Raw genomic sequence first — 15933 nt, 5'->3', positions numbered from 1 at the left:
ACAAGAAGACATTTAGTATCACACATCACAGGCCTAAGCAGCCTTGTCTTACAGGCTGAATAACACATTTTGTATTATTGACTGTCATACAAAGAAAGAAGAACTGTTTAGGGACCCATGTAACTCAGTTTGTATGGGAACCTGCTTTGAGAATTTACACAGTTGTTATCACATTATATTTGTCGTCCATGACATTATATTTTTAGCAGTGCTCAAAAATGTAGATATTTATTTGTTGTGCTTGCTTGAAAACTCAGAAATATAATAACTGATGAAGCAATACATCTAAAGAAATTCAGTCAGTTTGTACGGTTTGTGACACACATTGTCTGAGCTTGATGTCGACATGCCTTGATATCTAGTTTTTCTGTCCAGCTCAGGCAGATGCTTTGCTACTTATTTGCTGAAGCCTAGTTGATGGATGGTGCCATTCATTTATCATTTGTCCAATTATCACGGTTCACAAACGAAGCTGCAACATCATTTCAGCTTTTCAATCAACACAAAAAAACAGGCAAAATCAAAAGTAGTGCTCAGTCCACACTGCTAATTCATGTGGTTGTTGTCTGTCACATTTAGCATTTCAATACCAAGGCTGCCTTCATTAGAGTTGAACAATTTAACTGTAGCGGTTAATTAGCAAGCTTCAAGGACTCTATTAAGAAGAAGAAACTGCAATGAATTGAGATATATTTAAATGTTTGCTTCACGCTGAATTGTAGTGTAGCATTAAATAACTTTCAATGGTTTACCTGCATTAGATTATTTCAATAAACTCTTCAGCACTGGGTTTTTGAGTGGAGCCAAGGGCACAATGTGTTTTGCAGGAGGAATTATAACAGCTTAAATATCCACAGGTGGATAGTGTTTGATAAACCATATTTGCGTTAGACTTTGTCGCTCTTTACTTGAACAAACGAGGTGTGTGTATCTCCAACAGGCTGCTTCTTATAGTCTGCTTGCATCTTTTTCAGTGCACTGAGTCTCTTCCAACACGTCCTCCGGATAAACGATCGTGATCAATCTGTTGTTTCAGCCGTCATAGCACAAGTCATCACCATTCCTGGCTTGAGACAGGGACGCTGGAGTAAGACTGTTATCTAATTTTCAGAATTTGCTTTAAAATAGAGCCTTTTAAAACATTAAACACATATTTCAAAGTTTCATTTTGCAGGTTATAAGGGTGCCTAAAGGTAGCGACTCTCTCATTTAACAGCTGTTTTCCAGGGGAGGACTGTCTCTTCTCCTCTGTTTAGTAAAAAAGAAAAAGCATCTTAGCTGAGAGCTTAGACTGAATTTTGGAATCTACAGTATGGATGGAAAAATTGTGGGTAAGGCTTACAGCAAATATTTCAGTTCACTGGCTTATAGAACATGTATAAATTGGCCAAAACGTATACATCCACAGAGCACAGGTAAACCAGCGATATATAAGGTAAATCAATGAAAACTTGCAGTTTTAGTCACACAATATAAAATACTTATTTTAAAAACATGCTTGCTGTAATTTATAATGGATCTTTTCATGGCAGCCATGTGGAAAATCAGACTGGAATTTTGGTGAGCAGTGTTGGTAAAAGTGCAAGACAGGTGACCAGAAGTTAATCAGGTAAATAATCGGGCATCGTGAGTCCCCATCAACTTATCTTCAAATGATGTGGAAAAATCACAAAAACAGTGTGACAGAGGCAGCACTGCAAATAACTAAGAATATTGCAGGATCGGGCTGTGTGGGTTGCACCCAATTTATCTGAACAAACAATGTGTTAGTTTAATGTTGAACATTATAATTTAGAGGGTATGATGTTCAGGTTGCGTGTTGTCCTTGTGTTCGAATGGCTTCATTCAAGTGCTCTAGTTTCCTCCCACAGTCCAAAGACTAGCAAGGTGAATCGGAAAGTCTAAATTGCCTGCAGGTGTGAAAGTGCTTGTCATTCTGTTTCCCCTGTGAGGCTGTCAAACCTGTCCCAGGTCTTACCCAGGTTACGCTGGGATACGATCCAGCATCACATGACCTTGAAAACATCTGTTCCGTTTTATTTTCACTTCATCCAGCTGTTACACAGAAGAAGAAGAATGCAGGATGCACATTGTGTTAATTGTTTTGTGAAGGAAAAAGTTAAAAGCAGAAAATTATTGATAGTGTTAGTAGAAAAAACATTTTTTCCCCCACCCTTCCATATTTTCAAGGTCAGGATAGGGAAGAGTGCTACGACGTCCAGGAAAATTCTCAAACATTTTTGTCCAAAAGTATGCTTAAATTACTAGTCGATAGATAGAGAGGCTCCTAATACATCTCCCAGTCCTTGAGCTTTTTGGGGGTTAAGACATTTAACGTGGTTCACAACTATTTTAGCATGGTCAAGCTTGAAGCCTTCTGTGCATGTAGTGTTGAATTTCTCTGTGCTTCTCTGCTTTGAGCAACCTCCAGGAGAAGCTTCGCAGTTCATGACAATCCATATTTTCAGCTTTCCCATTTTTGTGGAGGGCATCCTCCTCTTCATAGATCACGTTCTTGATAGTTTGGTGCACAGCTTCTCCTCATCTGCCTCATTGAGTTTTTGGTGAATTGTCTCATCCGCTACTGCGAAACTGGAGGCTGGCCAGGTATGCAGTCAGTCACCAGTTTCATCCGAGTTTTTAGTCGTTTCTATGACTCACTGACTGAATCACAGATAAAATTTTGTCATTCTCCAGTTCCACTTTATGACTGTCTTCTGTGCCCTTGAAAGTCAATATGGGTAAGCATCACTACAGTATCTTTTTAACTGTAATGTTGCTGAGCTGAGTCTTTGTGTTTGTTAGGTTTGGGCTATAAGAATGATGAGATAAGCAAGCCATTTGTGTATTCACAGTCAATACAAACATCTGTCCTATAAATCACTTTTATATGTATATAAATTTCTGCTAATACATGAAAAGCGTGAGTCTACCGCACCCCAACTACATAAAACTGAAAACGGAAGATAAGATTTAGGGTTACAGATATATTTAAGTTTGCCAGCACCTGTTTTTTTGAGGATAAATTATCAGTTAAAGATGTGGTTTCAGTCATACTACCAGTGTGAATAAAATTATGTGATTTCCCAAGATAATTAAGGAATCAAAAGCAAAATGTTGATGTTAGAGCACTATGGAGGTATGTAAATTAATACATCAAAATTAAGGCTGGAAACTTCATGCTAATAAAACAAATAAATAAATCTTGAGGGTGCTGAAAAACGTGAAAGTCATATCTCTTTCCTTTCTAACTTCCAGGCCTCTTCTTCTCTGTTTTCCCATATATACCATCATCCTGGAGCCACAGTGAGAATACTGTGTTTATATAAAAATATTTATATTTTCAGTACAAAGCTGGCCTTACTCAAAGAAAATGCTAATGTATCAGCACCAGGAATATGCAGGATAAAATTGGATGAAATAAGCAGTATATGGTTAAAAAAAACTGCTGTGTGGACCTGAAAAAACAGTGTTGGAAGGAAAGTAAATAATCATATTTACCAAGATGTTGCATTTTTGGTTTGCTGTAAAGGAGAGTAAAGGCACAGCAAACATACAATATCCCACGTTTTTAAGAAAATGAGCACACGGGTCAGAAAAAATTCAGAGGTCTTTGGACCTTATCCAAAATTAGCTCATCATTAATAAATGCAAAAAAAAGCAAAAATAATGCTGTCATTTTTTCTTTCTTTAAATCTATACTCATATATGTCAATGCTAAATTAAATCTTAATGAATAAACAGTGACATGAAAGGGATTTATGACTTCACATCTCCCTGTTGATCAGTTTGACACAATTTCCTGTCCCATTTCTATCAAATGCCATATTGAAGTAATTACAAAAGAAAGTGCAGCTTTCTCTGCAGCAAACTCTAATCTGGATCATATTGCTGCTGTTCTGCCATTTTTATTTGTGCTGGGTTCCAAAACTAGTCTGGTCATTAACACCTTTCCACTATTTTATCTCGCCTATGTAAATTCTGTCTCTTCAGCAAAGCATCACAAACAGCAAACAGCCTGTTGACATGCTCAGACATCCTCAGACAGCCCACTGACCGACGCAGCCAGAACGGACCTCCACCAGCTCTGCCTACTCCTGGCTGGGATGTGGAGCCCGAGGGACTTGGTGTAACGTTTCGGGAAGGGAAACATCACACACATAAATAAATTCATGAAATACATAATGATAGGAATCGCAACACCATGACTTAGCATAAGACAACCGAAGACAACAAATTCATTTTTCCTGACAATTTATGGCTGTAGTACTGCCTGTACTGCATGGATAAACAGAGAGACTGATTTTTTAAAGCTCAGCACTGCACAGAAACTACTGGCAGGATGAGTTCAGCTCTGCCGAGCCACCAAGCCTTCCTGTGGTGAGGTTCTCTTACGCCTTGAAATCCTGCTGAGTGTGTTTTTTTTATTGGCAAGCTGCGTTCCCCTCCTGGGTTTCCTTTCTTCTGCACCGAGTGTGGTCTAACAGAGCAGAAATTCCAAATTCAAATCAGGTAACGATCTTATTCTAGACAAGGATAAAGTTAATTTGCCGGGAACAATGCATAATGAGATCTCACCTCTTTCTTTGTTATTTTTTTCCCTTTTTTTTTGTCACAGACACATCTTTTTGTTTGCACTTCTTTGTGTTTGCTTAAATACAACTTATGCTGCGCAGGTCCATGCTATTGTTACGTGTGCTCTGGCTGTTTCCACTGTGACTCAGTGTTGTTTCATGAGCAGCTGCTAAAGCTTCAGAATAATTGGAGTACCAGTTGGTAAGCAAAGAGTTGGCCTATTCATTTGCACAGATATCTTCACAATTAATGTTAAAATTACTGCTATATTGTTGAAGTGCTATTTGAGTTGTCGGCTGCTCGGTGTGCCTCAGTGCCTCAGTGCTCCAGCTCAAACACTCTGCCAGTTGGTTGCTGCTGTCAATATTCTTTTGTCGACCATTGCTCAGTTTGCACCTCATTTTGTGGTTCAGAACACTTTCATTTTACAGTGGCCACCTGCATTACTTGTTCATATACCATCTGGCTGCTTCAAGAAAAGCCTTATAATCAAAACCATAACTTTGATTTGCTCACTCGAGCTCTCCGTTTTGGATTTACAGTGATGCATTTTGGCAAACAGAAGGATCAGCTGTTTTACTTTATTTACGTCAGAGGAAACATATTGAAGAGTCCAGGGAGCTTTTAGGTTTGTCAACACACTGTCAATTTTTTACCTTTTCACTCAGCACTTCCAAATTTCAAAGTGAGTGCTGAAGATTTAAAGGGAGTTTTGAAAAAAAAAAAGAAAAAGACAAATCCTCCTCGCACAGCGGGCGTAACTTTTTGGCTGAGTTGGAAACCTACCCACTTGCTGTCTAATCTTGCTTGCATTGATCAGACCCCCTCCTCGTGCACACTGACTCACAAGCTTAGCATGCTGCTGCAACCCAGCTGCTGAACTAGCCTGGGCGTTCATTTAGGGTGAAGAAGCAAATGATGCGAGAGCGTAAGCTGAAAGAGTAAGGAAGCCGTTTCAGATGACTTACCAACCGAGCTTCTACTTCGATACAGTTCTGTTGTCTCGGCAAGAGAAGTCCAATAAAGTCACATACTTGCTGCTCTGCTCAAAAGCCGAAGCTGTAATGTGAAGCTGCACTTAAAATGCTGATTATTTGATGTTTTCTGTCTGAATTTGATGAGTACTGCCATCAGGCACATCATAGATGAACTTTATTTCCGCAAGAATGAAAGTAAAATGTGCATCCTTGTTAAAGCAGAGGTCGGAAAGCCTTTACTTAAATTCCCAAGCAGCACATTTACTCCGATTAACACCTTCTTGTATTTATACATCATTCTCATCAGGACACGGATAGTTTATGTTGTGCAAAGTGCTGTTGAGAAGTTACTTCATAATTTATGATTGCAGTGACCTGCAATCCATGGGAAAGCCAACAGCCCTGACTTCAAACAACGTAGCTCCAGCGCAACATCTGCTCTACGGAAATGTTGCCTTTGTTAATGAAATGATATAAATTGATGTGGCAGACAAAAGGCTCTGTACATTGTGTGTCTCACTCAGGTGGTATTGAAGTGTATGACGGCATGCTCTCCTACAGGCTTTTGTTGCCGCGCAGTGCGTCGTAGGGCAATAAACACCCTAATAAAATTAGACAATGCTTTCTTTTTTGAAGGCGTTAAATGATGCTGTTTAATGTGGTAATTTCATAAAGTGAAGTTTCATAATTTCTGCTGTGCTGCCCCTGGGAGCATTGAATTTGCTTGCTAAGCTTTGTTTTGTGGATGTCTAGGTGTTCTCACATTTCTTCTCCCAATTAGTTTGCCTTATTTGTGAAAATCAGTGCCACCAGTTGTCACACCTTCAAGCGTCATCATTACACATAATCTTGATGCCCTATGACAACATGCAGTAATTAAATTTGCTTAAATCGTGTATTTGTGTTAACGGCAGATCGTATGCTTACTCGTGATGCGGATGTGTTACATTTGAGCATGCAGCAGGGAAAAAAGCTTAGACAGTGACCACTTTTTGATGTGTAATATTTGTCTTTATTATTAATATTCCAGTGAGTAACTCCTGTAACAACTGCTTTTATGGAATCATCCATCTGTTTAATTGCTGTGGCGAAATGTGATGACAGTTTTATTGATGAGGCATCTTAATTCCAACAGCTGATAAAGCCTGATCAGCGGGTTGGTTAGAGTAGGAAGGAATTGCAGTGTGCACTCTGTTGCTCATTTCATTTGTCTCAAGTGTTCATCCTTCAGCAACCGAATCCCCACACTGCTTTCTACCACCACACCGCCCCTACCCCTCCGCATACAACGCCTTCATTTCCCACCAGTAATCTCTTCACCCTAAGCTCTTTAAGTCACCATTAAGCCTCCATTCATTCTTATATAATGATCAAATTCATCCCAGGCCATTTACCTTCAAGGTTTAAGATTTACAAAGGATTAAGAGTTGAAAAATCAATTTGCTTGCACTTGGATGTCAAGTAATCCACTTTGGAAACATGCTGGAGTTACTGCAGCCTACTGTTCTATGTGCCACACCTTAGCTGCAGGAGTAGGTTGAGGTTGATTTGCAGTGTAAACATGCGTGGTTTGTCTGGTGGTACACGATCTCGATAAGCACTCTGCAAAAGGTTTTGATTATTATTATTAAATCTGTTATTTAGACACTCACCTTACACATCACGTGTGATTCATTCACAAATAAAGAAAAGCAAATGCAAGGTTAGTTCAAGATAAATAAATATAACCTTTTAAAATGTTTCTATTAAATCGGGGAATGTAGTTTCCTAGCTTTTTGCAGCTCTTTCAATTTATTGACAGCAAAGTATTTAAATTCAGTTTTTCCAGTGCAGTGTGTGAACAAGAGGTCCAGCTAATGTTTAAATTATTAGCAGTCCTGGGATTGGACATCGTAATTACAGTGTTTAAATTTAATTAAAGAGCATATGCAAGCAAGGAGTTTTTACAGTAGGACAGTAAATACAATCATAGAATGATGCTATCTTTTCTAAGCTTGTTCATGTAAAATATATAAAAAATAATCCCCACTGTGATACACACAATCAAGAGGACTTAAGGTAGATAAAGAAGCTTGCATGTAAACAATATCCCCATAGTCAAGCGCAGACAGATTGTTTAACGATTTTACGACTGCTGAATGAGAAGCAAGATTTGTTTATCTGCAAAAATCCAATTTTTGATTTTGGCTGTCTTGGTCCACGTGGGCCTTAAAACTGATTCCAGCATCCAGACAATGTTGTAAAAGTATTTATAACAACAGATTCAGTTTTATGACCATGAATGGTTTGAATATTGACTATAGAGCTGATACTTCTTTATCTCCTCCAAGGAGGTTATGTGGTCTATCTGTTACTCAAAAAATAATTCAATTCAGTTTTATTTGTACCAACAACAGTCACCTCAAGGCCACTGATGTTGTGCTTATATACAATTGTATACAGTTGTTGTTGTTTTTTAAAGCTGGTACAAACCAAAATGAACCATTCCACCTACCAACCTACATAGGTCATAAACCTAAATAGAGTCCAATAACATTATCTATATGGTTATTGTAAAGCTGAAGCTGGTTTACTATTCAGCTATTCACCATTTTCATTTTATTGTTTGTTAGGTTTATTTATGATCAATTTGCTGTTACTTAATAATAGTTATTATAATATGAGGGCTTGAGTACATCAAGATCTGTTGCGTTCAGGATCTAGCATGTCAAGTTTGTTTTTCTTTCATTAATCCATCTGTTAATCTATAGGTGCATTTTTATTATATCCATGGGAAAATTTATTCTTAAACATTTGTTTCTTATTCACCCCCTCTCCCCTTTAAAAAAAGGGAAAGGACTGAACCAAAGCCAGAGTACAATTTGAACCAAACAGTGAGTTGGAGAGTTGTTTTACCCCCAGGTAGCTGACACCTTTGTTCATATTGAAAGGTAAAAATGTGCTAAAACAGATTCTTTTACCATTTTCAGAGGATAAATTACCATGTGGCGTATTCATTAAAAGAAGAGCCTTCATCTGGTGGTTTGAAAAAGCAATTTAATAGCTTCTGTGACATGTTAAGCACCTTTCTGACACAGACATGCCAACAAAGTGAATATTGTATCACTTTATTGACGTGTTAACTGCAGCCATCAAGTTTCACCTTACTTTCAGCATCACTCAGAATACAGGACTCTTTTCCAGCCAGCAGGAAGGTAGATACACATGACATTTTGCTGTAATCCTGGAGTCTTTCCAAGGAAATGCATAAAGTTAATTGCCATACAGAAGAGGGGGTGGGAGTGTAATTTGTCCTAATTTTCAGACTGCTGCAGGTTGTTTTATTGTGTATGACAGTGTCCATGAGGCTATGACTTTTGGAAGGCATAAAGGCCATTTTATTGGAAGACCATAAATCTCTGCAAGCCAGTCTGGACACAAAGTTATAACAAGCTGTGGGGATTATCTTAGAACTACCTCCCATAAAGAGAATTTTTATACATTCAGCACAAGGTAAGAGCAGAGTCAGAGTTTTCTGTCTCAGCCTATGCATAGGGGGAATACAGTCTGGAAAGAAAGTAAAACCGTGAATTTACAATTTACTGCATTAACGGTGTGGTGTTAGGTAGAGGCAGTGGGCTATTGGTAATATTCATAATATATCAGATAATGGGTTTTTCTCTTGGAGAAACATGAACAGAATGAAGTAAATTTGCTGTTTAGAGGTTATATACAGTAATTGCAAATATGACATCTCTGAGAGGATCTTTCATTCAGCTCAGAGTAATTGTGATAAAATATTAACTGATCTGTAGACAGCTAATCAAAGCAAATGATCACTGATTTCAACCCCAGTCATATAATGTCCAAAGTAAACTGCAATTGCATAATAACACAATAATAACACAATAATAACAATAACAATATGTACTTGAAAAAAAGTCCAGAATTTGTTGAAAACATAACTACTGTACATGCATTTTGTAGTTTTTTAAAAAAAATCTGTACACCACAGTGGATTTTAATTAAAACAATTGATATGTAACCAAAATGCAGATTTTCAGCTTGATTTGGGGTTTTTTTTTGTTAGCGAATCGCAGCCATTTGAATATTTAGTCTTCCATTTGCACAGACTCAAGTAATAGGGATGGATGACGGCCTGTCCAATGCTATGTTTCCTCCCTGAGATGCTCTGCCAGGCCTATACTGCAGCCACCTTCAGTTAATGCTTGTTTGTGGCTCTGTCTGTTTTGTACATAATAACTGAAAGCATTCTCTACTGGGTTGAGATCAGGTGACTGACTCGGCTATTGAAAAATGGCCTTGAGAAACTCTTGGGTTGCTTTGTAGTATGCTACGGGTCATTATCCGTTTGCACTGTGAAGCACTGCCTGATCAGTTTTGCACTATTTTTCACGATTCATCTTGGTGCTTCTATCAGCAGTCACATCAACAAACACGAGCAGTCCAGTTTCATATGCCCATGCCATAATGTTACCATGATCCACCAAATGATGTGGTATGCTTCAGAACAAGAGCTGCTGCTCTCTCCTTATCTATACTTTTCTCTTCCCATCATTCCAGTAAAAGGTCATCTTGGTTTCATTTGTCCAAATATGTTTTTCAGATCTGTGCCTGCTCTTTTAGGTGTTTTCTCAGAAAATCCAATCTGGCCTTCCTGTTCCTGAGTGTAACCAGTGGTTTGCACTTTGATTGTCTAAACCATCTGTACGCCCATTTTTGAAGGCAGGTCTTGATTGTAAATCTTGGCAATAATATGCTTACCTCCTCGAGTGTTCTTGACTTGTTAGATGCCCTGAAGTTGCTTTTCTCCCAAAGCTTTTGCTATCTCTCTGTTTATTTTGTTGTTTCAACCTAATTATAGTCTTGCTCGCTTGCTGTGACACGTTTTTGCATCTACAGTATATTTAGGAATTATAAGCATATTGAGAACAAACTTGATTTGACTTGATTGATTTTAACCTGGAAAATGACTTCTGTCTGGCCTTTTTATATGCAAAAGTTTAATAAAAAAAAGTTAAAAATTCCTGTTAATATGATGAAGTTCTTAGTCATCATAGGGAATGTCACCCCAAATGCTCATAACGCTTGATAATTAGAAGGTAGCGGTGAAAAGCTCAACAAGATGCCTCAAAAGGCTTCCCGAGAGAGTTATATGAGCTGCTGGTTTTATGATTCCCTAGTGCACAAAGGGCACTGCTTGAGCAGTTAATTTGCGTAAAGGATGAAGGGCACCACGTGAACTGCTGTTCACGTGGTGCCCTTCATTAGCTCACAATGACTGTTTAGCAGACATTATTTTTATTTCTGTATTTGTTTGTGCTAAATATATATAATTATATGTAAAATCATTTCTTCACTAAAAAAAAGTAAAAAAAACCAACAAGTAAAGAGCATGTAAACACGCCTTTATGCATCAGTAATTACATGCACATACAAACACACTGGCTTTGATTAAGGTTTGATACGTTCTGAGAAAAGCAGGCAAATGATATTCCACAGCAAGCCGTTTATTAATATTAATTTGAAAGACAACAGGAAATCTGTAGTTTTTATGTGTTTGGTAAAGCCCTGTGAACTGTAAACCACACATGTAAGTGACATTTTTTATGACTCTCTACAGAACGGATGTCCTATATATTTTTAAGGTCTGCCTTTCTGTGCCAAGAATAAATTATAGTGTTTACTGATTTATTCATTTAGTCATTGCTCACCAGTGGTAGCATTTCTTGGTCATCTACTCTGTCTTAAAAATATATAGGTATATAAAACGCAGTATATCATACATATGTGATCAGATTTTTTTCCTTGAGAATATGCACAAGGCTTCATGGCGTACGGGGGTAGTGGGTTGACAAGGCATCACGGTTTTGTTGTGTTTTTAATAAAGCATTGTCTGTCAGGGAGATTAAAAGACACATGCATGGACGGCTTTTGGTTCGCTATCTGACACTTTGTGGCTGCTATTGAAAACTGATGATACACACCTTCACAGCTGGTAATCTGTTTGATCTGTTTTCTAGGTGATTCTCATGTTGACAAAATACTACGACTTTAACTCTGGCAGAGTAACGGAGAGTTCTTTATGGAGGTAAGATCTCCTCTCTGATATTACGCTCTGTAGTTATACAGCAGGACACATTGATGTTACTGTTATGTTGATGTTAATGTAGTTGCGCATTCTAATGTCCTGTTTGGACCCTTGGAGAGATCATTTAACAGCACAAAAGCATTAACACTGAATCATTAACTTAATGTCATTGTTCTGTCCACAGTGACGCAAGTTACTTTCCTGTCAGTAAAAGGTGAAAGATTTAATTTAGTGTAATAGAAGTTGGTAAAGTCTACACTTTGTCATCAAATGCTGAATCTATCCATTTCCACATATTTATGACAAGCATTTTAATTTTTGTTGTTATTAAAAGAAGTGCCCATTAAAATAAATGCGGACAACAAAGAATTTAATTAAATGGGGGAACACAAATTACTGACAGAATAGTTGAAGGATAAAGCTTTAGCTTATCGTTCCTATCCTTTATACAGAGCATATTTGAAATGGCAATGCTTTTCTAACTCGATTTCATTGAAACAAAAACCAAATGAAAAATAATACATTTGAAACAAATGGTAAACAAGGACAAAAACGAATGTTTCACAGACAATAGTCATAAGGTTTTACATTTGTTCATCACCTGGGTTTTGGAATTTAAAAAGAGAACTACACAATCTTAATTCCTTGTCATATCTATTCCACAATGGTTACACCTATTCCAGGTGTTAAAGATTCCTCCTGTTGGTGAAAAATGTTCATTGTTTTCATGAACTCTGACTAATGCTCTGAGTCGTGCTGGAGCTTTTTTTTTTTTAGGCTAAACAAATGAGGTTTTATTTGATTTAACCTTTGAATACAGTTTGGAGGTAGATTATTTTGTGCTTTGTATATTACCAGTGCAGTGTTGAGATGGACTGAATAGTAACATTTTAAGGCAAGTAGTTTAATGAATAGTTGCATGGTTGGTTTATGAATATCTGACCAATTTTTAAGTCCTGTAGTATTTTTACCCTGTACCATACACACTGTATTAGGTCTTGTTTTGAATGTGTTTCTCCACACCTCCACACAGTAACTAATGCACAGTATGTATAATGATTTTGATTTATGTAAAGTTTTATGTATATTTAGTTTTGGACATTCATATCTTTACATTGTTTATATTCGCCTAACAAGTGAAAGTTCAATCCCTTTCAAGTTTGGGAACATAGATCTGTTTGGGCTTGTGTCAAGAACGGCATCTGTCGGCGTAACAAATCTGCCAAATCTGACATGTGGAGTTACCCGCTGTGGCGACCCCTTTGTGGATAATGGAGCAGCCAAAAGTGGTTTTCATATGAACCTTCCAACATCATTTATATACAATTATCATGCCCCAAAATACATTTTTCTTGCCCTCTTTATACTTATAAATTTACTTTTTTAAAATTTGCCTATTACAAAACATCCTCCGCTTTATTTTGCTTTAATTTTGTGATAATATATAGATTTTTTAATTTCAGCCATTTTCTTTCAGTTTTCTTTCCACTATATTGTTCCAAGTTTCCCAGAGAAATATAAAATAATCATCAGCAAATAAAGTGAATTTTAACAATTCAGACACGTTACATGTCATTTCTATACAGCATGTTATGTTGGTGTTTAATACAGTCATCAAGAACTGAAGAAACAAAGTGATTTTCTAGTTATTATCATTCTTAGTTCATGATGTTTTGTGCCACATTTCAGTGCATTCTCTTGCCAGGATATCAAATACTGGTGTTTATCCTCTAAGACATCCTAAATCCACAAGTTTTTTTTTGTATTATGAAGTGCAATGGCTTATATTTTAATGAAATGTCACCAACCACCTAAAACCGATATCTATTTTGGTGAAAATAATAGGCATTCAAAATGAAATCTGAAATAGTGCCTTTGTTTTGAGATGAAAAAATGACTTCAAAACCCCATTATTAAGCTTTCAGGCAAATATGTCCTTTATTTGATTTCTAAAACACGACAGAGTGGTAATTAAGTGTAAGCATCAATAATAACTACAATAATAACACTTATAATACCACTATTAATTAAAAGGAAATAATAATATCATGCCCCAGCCACACATGCAACACTGAATTTATTGTTTATTTTAATAATTAAAAAAATCTCCATTCATTTAGCAAATTGCTTCACGACTTCTGCTGTGGTAATTTTCTGCTTCCCTGAAATGCTTAATGATACCATCAGCATCTTAACTAGTAGGTGTTCTTCTCTTCTCTCCAGCAAAACCCATTTACTTTGTCCTATAATTGAATTTTAGGTCAACTGATTTTGGGACCACGTATGAAAAGCTCAATGAGAAAGTCGGGACAAAAACCATACTGAGCTACTTGTATGTCAGTCCAAACAACAAGATGAAGGTAAGTGTGAACGTGCATGTCGTGTACGTGGATTCATAAGTCTGTCAGCAGGGTTATTATGATTTTTACCCTACGCAGCCCTGCGGGAGTCTGTGCCTTGCGTCTGTTGCACAAGCACTCTTTAAGCCCTGTGGAATGGATGCTGTCATGGTGGGCTGCTGATTCCCCTGTCTCTTGTCTTGTCTTGTCTTAGATCATGTTACTGACCGACCCAGAAGTGGAGAGCAGCTTGCTCATTAGCCTTGACGAGGGGGCGTCCTATCAAAAATACAGCTTAGCCTTTGATATCCTCAGCTTGCTTTTTCACCCCGAGCAGGAAGACTGGATCCTGGCTTACAGCCATGACCAAAAGGTAGAGTGTAGCTGTCAAATGACATGAAATAGTTGCAATAAAACCTGAAAATGAGACAGAAAAACATCTCCATATGAGAATGTGGGCTGTTGTATACAGATTACTTGCTGCTTTTTATTCTTTTGTTACTTTTACTTGAATGTTCTGCCAGACTGAAGTCACCGTGGGGTCACATTGCAAGTAATCTCTCTATAAAATGATACAGAACATAGGTTGCCTTCATGGCCAGATGCATTCATTTTAATGCCAACGTTAACTCTCATAACATGGTCTTCACAAGCACAGATATCTGCCGCTTCTGCAGCCCTTAACAGGTCATAAGGTGCAGCTACAGACAACTCTGAATGGATGTGTCCTCAGAAAGCACAGGGGAAAGTTAACAAGTTAGACACGCCCAAACAATGCACAAACTCACTCACACACAATAGTGAGCATAAACACACACCCTCCATTACTCTGTGTGAGAACTCTGCTGTCTGCTTTACTCAAAACCAGAGGCATCAAACTCGGACTCCCAGCCTGCTATTGGAAGACTTGATTTTCAGAGAGAAAAACGGTCAAGGTCTGAGAAGTGAGATAAATGATGCAGCGAGGAAGATGAAAGCTGAGTTGAGAGCCACAGATGGGTCAAAATAAAGATGCTCCAGAGACGTTTGCCTTTAGGTCATTCTGTATGTCTTTGTAAAGCTACATTTCAGGGGTTTTCCTTCTTCCTTTTATCGCAGCTATAGCTGGGTTTCATTTTACATTTATTGATTGCCTGTCATGCCTTTTAAAAGTTGTAAGTACTTAGATAACTCAAAAATGATATTGCCGATCCTTGTAAGCCTGAAAGCTTAAGATGCACGCTGCTCAGTCATTAAGGAGAGATGACAGGCTTTCGGACTGCTTGAACACAAGTAAAATGGCTTTATGGAGAAAAATTACAATGACAGCTACAAGACGGATTTTAAGATGTCAGGTAGGAATCCTGCTGTGTTACTTTAACAACAAGACGCTGTGGTTTTTAACTCAGAGACCACTTTGTATATCACTTCCCTCTTATTTAAGCCATCACAGTAGATATACACCATTCCCTGTTTTATTTTTAAAATCTGGCTTCTAAGGGTTACTGCATTTTTACATGAACTGGTGGATCTCCGCATAAAGCATGCACTTAGTAGTGCTGTATTTTTAAAAAAAAAGACAACTAAAAATCTTAATGCCACAAAATTTAAAGATTTGGCAGCTGCTTGGAAAAAAAGTTGGACATAAATCTTGAAATAATCCTTTTGGAGATTCTGAAAAAAATCATCTTTATACTGTACCTCATGCCGTAGACATTTGATTAATGCCTTCCCATTTTTCAGCTCTATGTCTCCGTTGAGTTTGGAAGAAGATGGCAGCTTGTGCATGACAACGTCGTCCCCAACAGATTCTACTGGTGAGATCAACATCCAGTCATTTGTCATTCTGGTAGAAACATGCTGCATTATTTTCACACAAAATATGTAAATTGAGTTGTGTGCATTTTTAGCACTCTGCTCACAACAGTAGTACAGAGGGGAATGATCAGTCAGCAGCTTGTTTTCAGCAATG

The 15933-nt window shown here is 37.6% G+C and overlaps 1 protein-coding gene across 1 annotated transcript in view; it reads left to right on the top strand.

Annotated features, from left to right (window-relative positions):
• LOC146505521 (VPS10 domain-containing receptor SorCS1-like) overlaps positions 1-15933 on the top strand; it is a 47169-nt gene that overhangs the window by 3186 nt on the left and 28050 nt on the right. The window contains exons 2-5 of the mRNA XM_085182382.1: positions 11576-11643; positions 13904-14003; positions 14197-14355; positions 15705-15778. Of these exons, the coding sequence (XP_085038508.1) occupies positions 11576-11643; positions 13904-14003; positions 14197-14355; positions 15705-15778 (401 nt within the window). The remainder of the gene's footprint in view (positions 1-11575; positions 11644-13903; positions 14004-14196; positions 14356-15704; positions 15779-15933) is intronic.

The sequence above is a fragment of the Neolamprologus multifasciatus genome, chromosome 13, assembly GCF_963576455.1.
Source record: "Neolamprologus multifasciatus chromosome 13, fNeoMul1.2, whole genome shotgun sequence".
Taxonomy (NCBI): domain Eukaryota; kingdom Metazoa; phylum Chordata; class Actinopteri; order Cichliformes; family Cichlidae; genus Neolamprologus; species Neolamprologus multifasciatus.
The sequence above is the reverse complement of the archived record's forward strand: the minus strand, read 5'-3'. Positions and strand labels throughout refer to the sequence as shown.